At 42.0% G+C, this 2,662-nt stretch overlaps 1 protein-coding gene across 1 annotated transcript in view; it reads right to left on the bottom strand.

Annotated features, from left to right (window-relative positions):
- LOC101846563 (retinoic acid receptor gamma) overlaps window positions 1-2,662 on the bottom strand; it is a 53,026-nt gene extending 50,364 nt beyond the window's left edge. The window contains exons 1-2 of the mRNA XM_035968418.1: window positions 2,607-2,662; window positions 197-313 (exon numbers count right to left, since the gene is read on the bottom strand). Coding sequence (XP_035824311.1) covers window positions 197-221 — 25 coding nt within the window. The 5' untranslated portion in view covers window positions 222-313; window positions 2,607-2,662. The remainder of the gene's footprint in view (window positions 1-196; window positions 314-2,606) is intronic.

Here is a 2,662-nt window from a genome sequence, read left to right on the forward strand (position 1 = left end):
CATTATTATTATTATTATTATTATTATTGTATATATGCGTGTACGTGTATGTCTATATGTGTATGTGTGTGTATGTGTTTGTGTGTGTGCGCGTGTATGTTTGTGATTGTGCGTGTATGCGTATGTGTATGTGCGTGCGGGCGTACGTGAGTGGGCGTGTGTGATTGCTCACACAAAAATCGCTGTGTCCACTTACCGGACTCCTTGCCCATGGACTGCATCAGGCTGACCTTGTCGTAAAGGTTATAGTGGGAGTAGCCGATAGAGTTCACCTGAGGGAAGCCCGCGGCGAAGTGACTTGGGCTGGACAGCACTGAAACGATAATAATGGTTTCATCATCATCATCATCATCATCATCATCATCATCATCATCATCATCATCATCATCATCATCATCATCATCATAATAATAATATCGACGACAAAGGCAACGACAGTGACAGTTCTGATTAACGATTAAAATATTTGCAATAATAATAAACAATCATCAACATCATCATCATCATCATCATCATCATCATCATCATCATCATCATCATCATCATCATCATCATCATCATCATCATCATCATCATCAGTCACTCATATCAATGTTTCAACTTTGACAATCGAGCCAGTTTACGTAAGATCAAATACGCGTGATTCTGACGCTCTTCTGAAACTCTCTTTAGAGTCCTCTTTGCATTTTCTCGCCACCTACTCTCTGCAGGATTTCCACAACTGGTCGCTTTTAAGCACGAGGGGGCTATCAGGAAAAATGCTGTTTTGAGAAAATCAAAGTTAAAATGTTTGCCCCTTGTTCAGTTTCTTTAAAAGACAAGGAGAGTTTTCCCAATAACCAAACAAATATAGATCTAGATCCACACACCAATGAAACCAAACTTATCCTATAGAGAGCAAAGCCCACTTTTGGTGTACGTCATGATTTCTGGAACCCCCGAAATCTGGGTTAACCAGCTTTTCCTTAAAAGCGACCAACTCATCCTTCCTTCACTTCTCTGACAGCTCTAGCAGCCTGTCGCCTTGCCTTCCTGTAAAGTGTGTAATCGTTCTCAGTCATTGACTTCTCCGCCATTATTATATAACCCCATTGGTCATTATATAAATGTTGTTATCTTCTCTTTGATCATTTTCTTTCCATTTATATTTCACCATTTGATTGTTTTTCGAGATCTACTCTGCCAGCCAACCCTCCTCGATCCGCATTTTTCTTCCAGAACAGGTTTTTATACGTCTTTTTTTTCGGGCGTTTCCGGGTGTTGAATTAAGATTTTTCGAACTTTTTATTTCATCATTCGAGCATTCTTAATCTAGCGGACTCATGTCAAATATTGCCCGAAAAGCGGATTAAAAGAAAAAAGTAATTCACTTTAAGATCCCTAAACGTTCCAACCTAATCGGTTGACAGTAAGCCCTTGAAATTACAGTATTGTTTTTTTCCCCCAACAAATTAAGCCCATGAAATCACAGTATATTTTAATGAGAGAGTAAGCCCATGAAATGACAGTTTTGTATTGTTTTGTTCTCTTCATCGAAACTCGTCCCCACATACGACCGTACTTCCATTCCTTCACATACAGGTCAAAGAGAAAAATGAGAATCCCTACGACACATGCTCATGCAAAGCCGATAAAAAAAGGAGACTGACTGTAATACAACTACAATAATAATACATGTATATATATGTCAAAAGAGAATAAATAGATATTAGGTTAATTTCAACTTCAGGAAAACATTTATTACAGGGCCATCACCATGGAAACAATGACGACACCGCAGCCTTTAGACCAGCTGGTCACAGAACCGAGGAGCAGCTGTTATTACAAACTCCGTCAGGAAAAAGGGTCAGAGGTTCGGTTCGATTCGATTTTTTTCTATTTTTGTGGGGGGGGGGGGGTTGTTGTTGTTTTTTCTTTGTCTCGTGTCCTGATATATGTAAGTAACGTAAAATATATTGACATAGTGCAAATTGTTGTGACGCAACAAGAAAAAGAGGAATCGTTTAGTGGGTGTTGATGATGATAATGATGATGACGATGACGATGATGAAGATGATGATGATAATGTCCTAATGTTGGAAATAATGTGCATGTTAATCTTAGTGTTAAGTGTATTTCACTTTTTGTTTGAACCTTACTCTGGATCCCCGTCAGGCTGTTATGAAGGAAACCACAGATCTGAGTCTTCGTATTTTAAATAACAGGTTTGCGTTTTTGTGTGAACCAACCCGACCTGACACATTATACGGGGTGCCCATTGCGGATGGGATCGAGTCGAGTTGGGTCGGGTCAGGGCAGGTCAGGTCGATCGCCTGAAAACAAATTGAGGCAACAAGTCAGACGATCGGTCTGTGCCCCGATAGCCGCTTCGCGCCTTATACGGGGTTCCCACTACGGCTGGATCGCCCGACTCGATCGCCTGAAACTGAAAACAAACACGTTTGTTTTTTAGGCGATCGAGTCGGGCGATCGGCCCGATCGGCCAATCCCAGCCGTAGTGGGCACCCCGTATTAAATCTGGCTAGGAAACCGACCCGACCCGACCTGATCCGATCGTTTACCAAAGGGAACCCGACAATGTACAACAAGCGAGGAGACCACCTTACCTCCATGTACGACATCACGCTGTACGGAGGGGGTCGGGGGCACACCGCCGCCGCCG

Source organism: Aplysia californica, unplaced genomic scaffold (assembly GCF_000002075.1).
Source record: "Aplysia californica isolate F4 #8 unplaced genomic scaffold, AplCal3.0 scaffold00058, whole genome shotgun sequence".
NCBI classification, from domain to species: Eukaryota; Metazoa; Mollusca; class Gastropoda; order Aplysiida; family Aplysiidae; genus Aplysia; species Aplysia californica.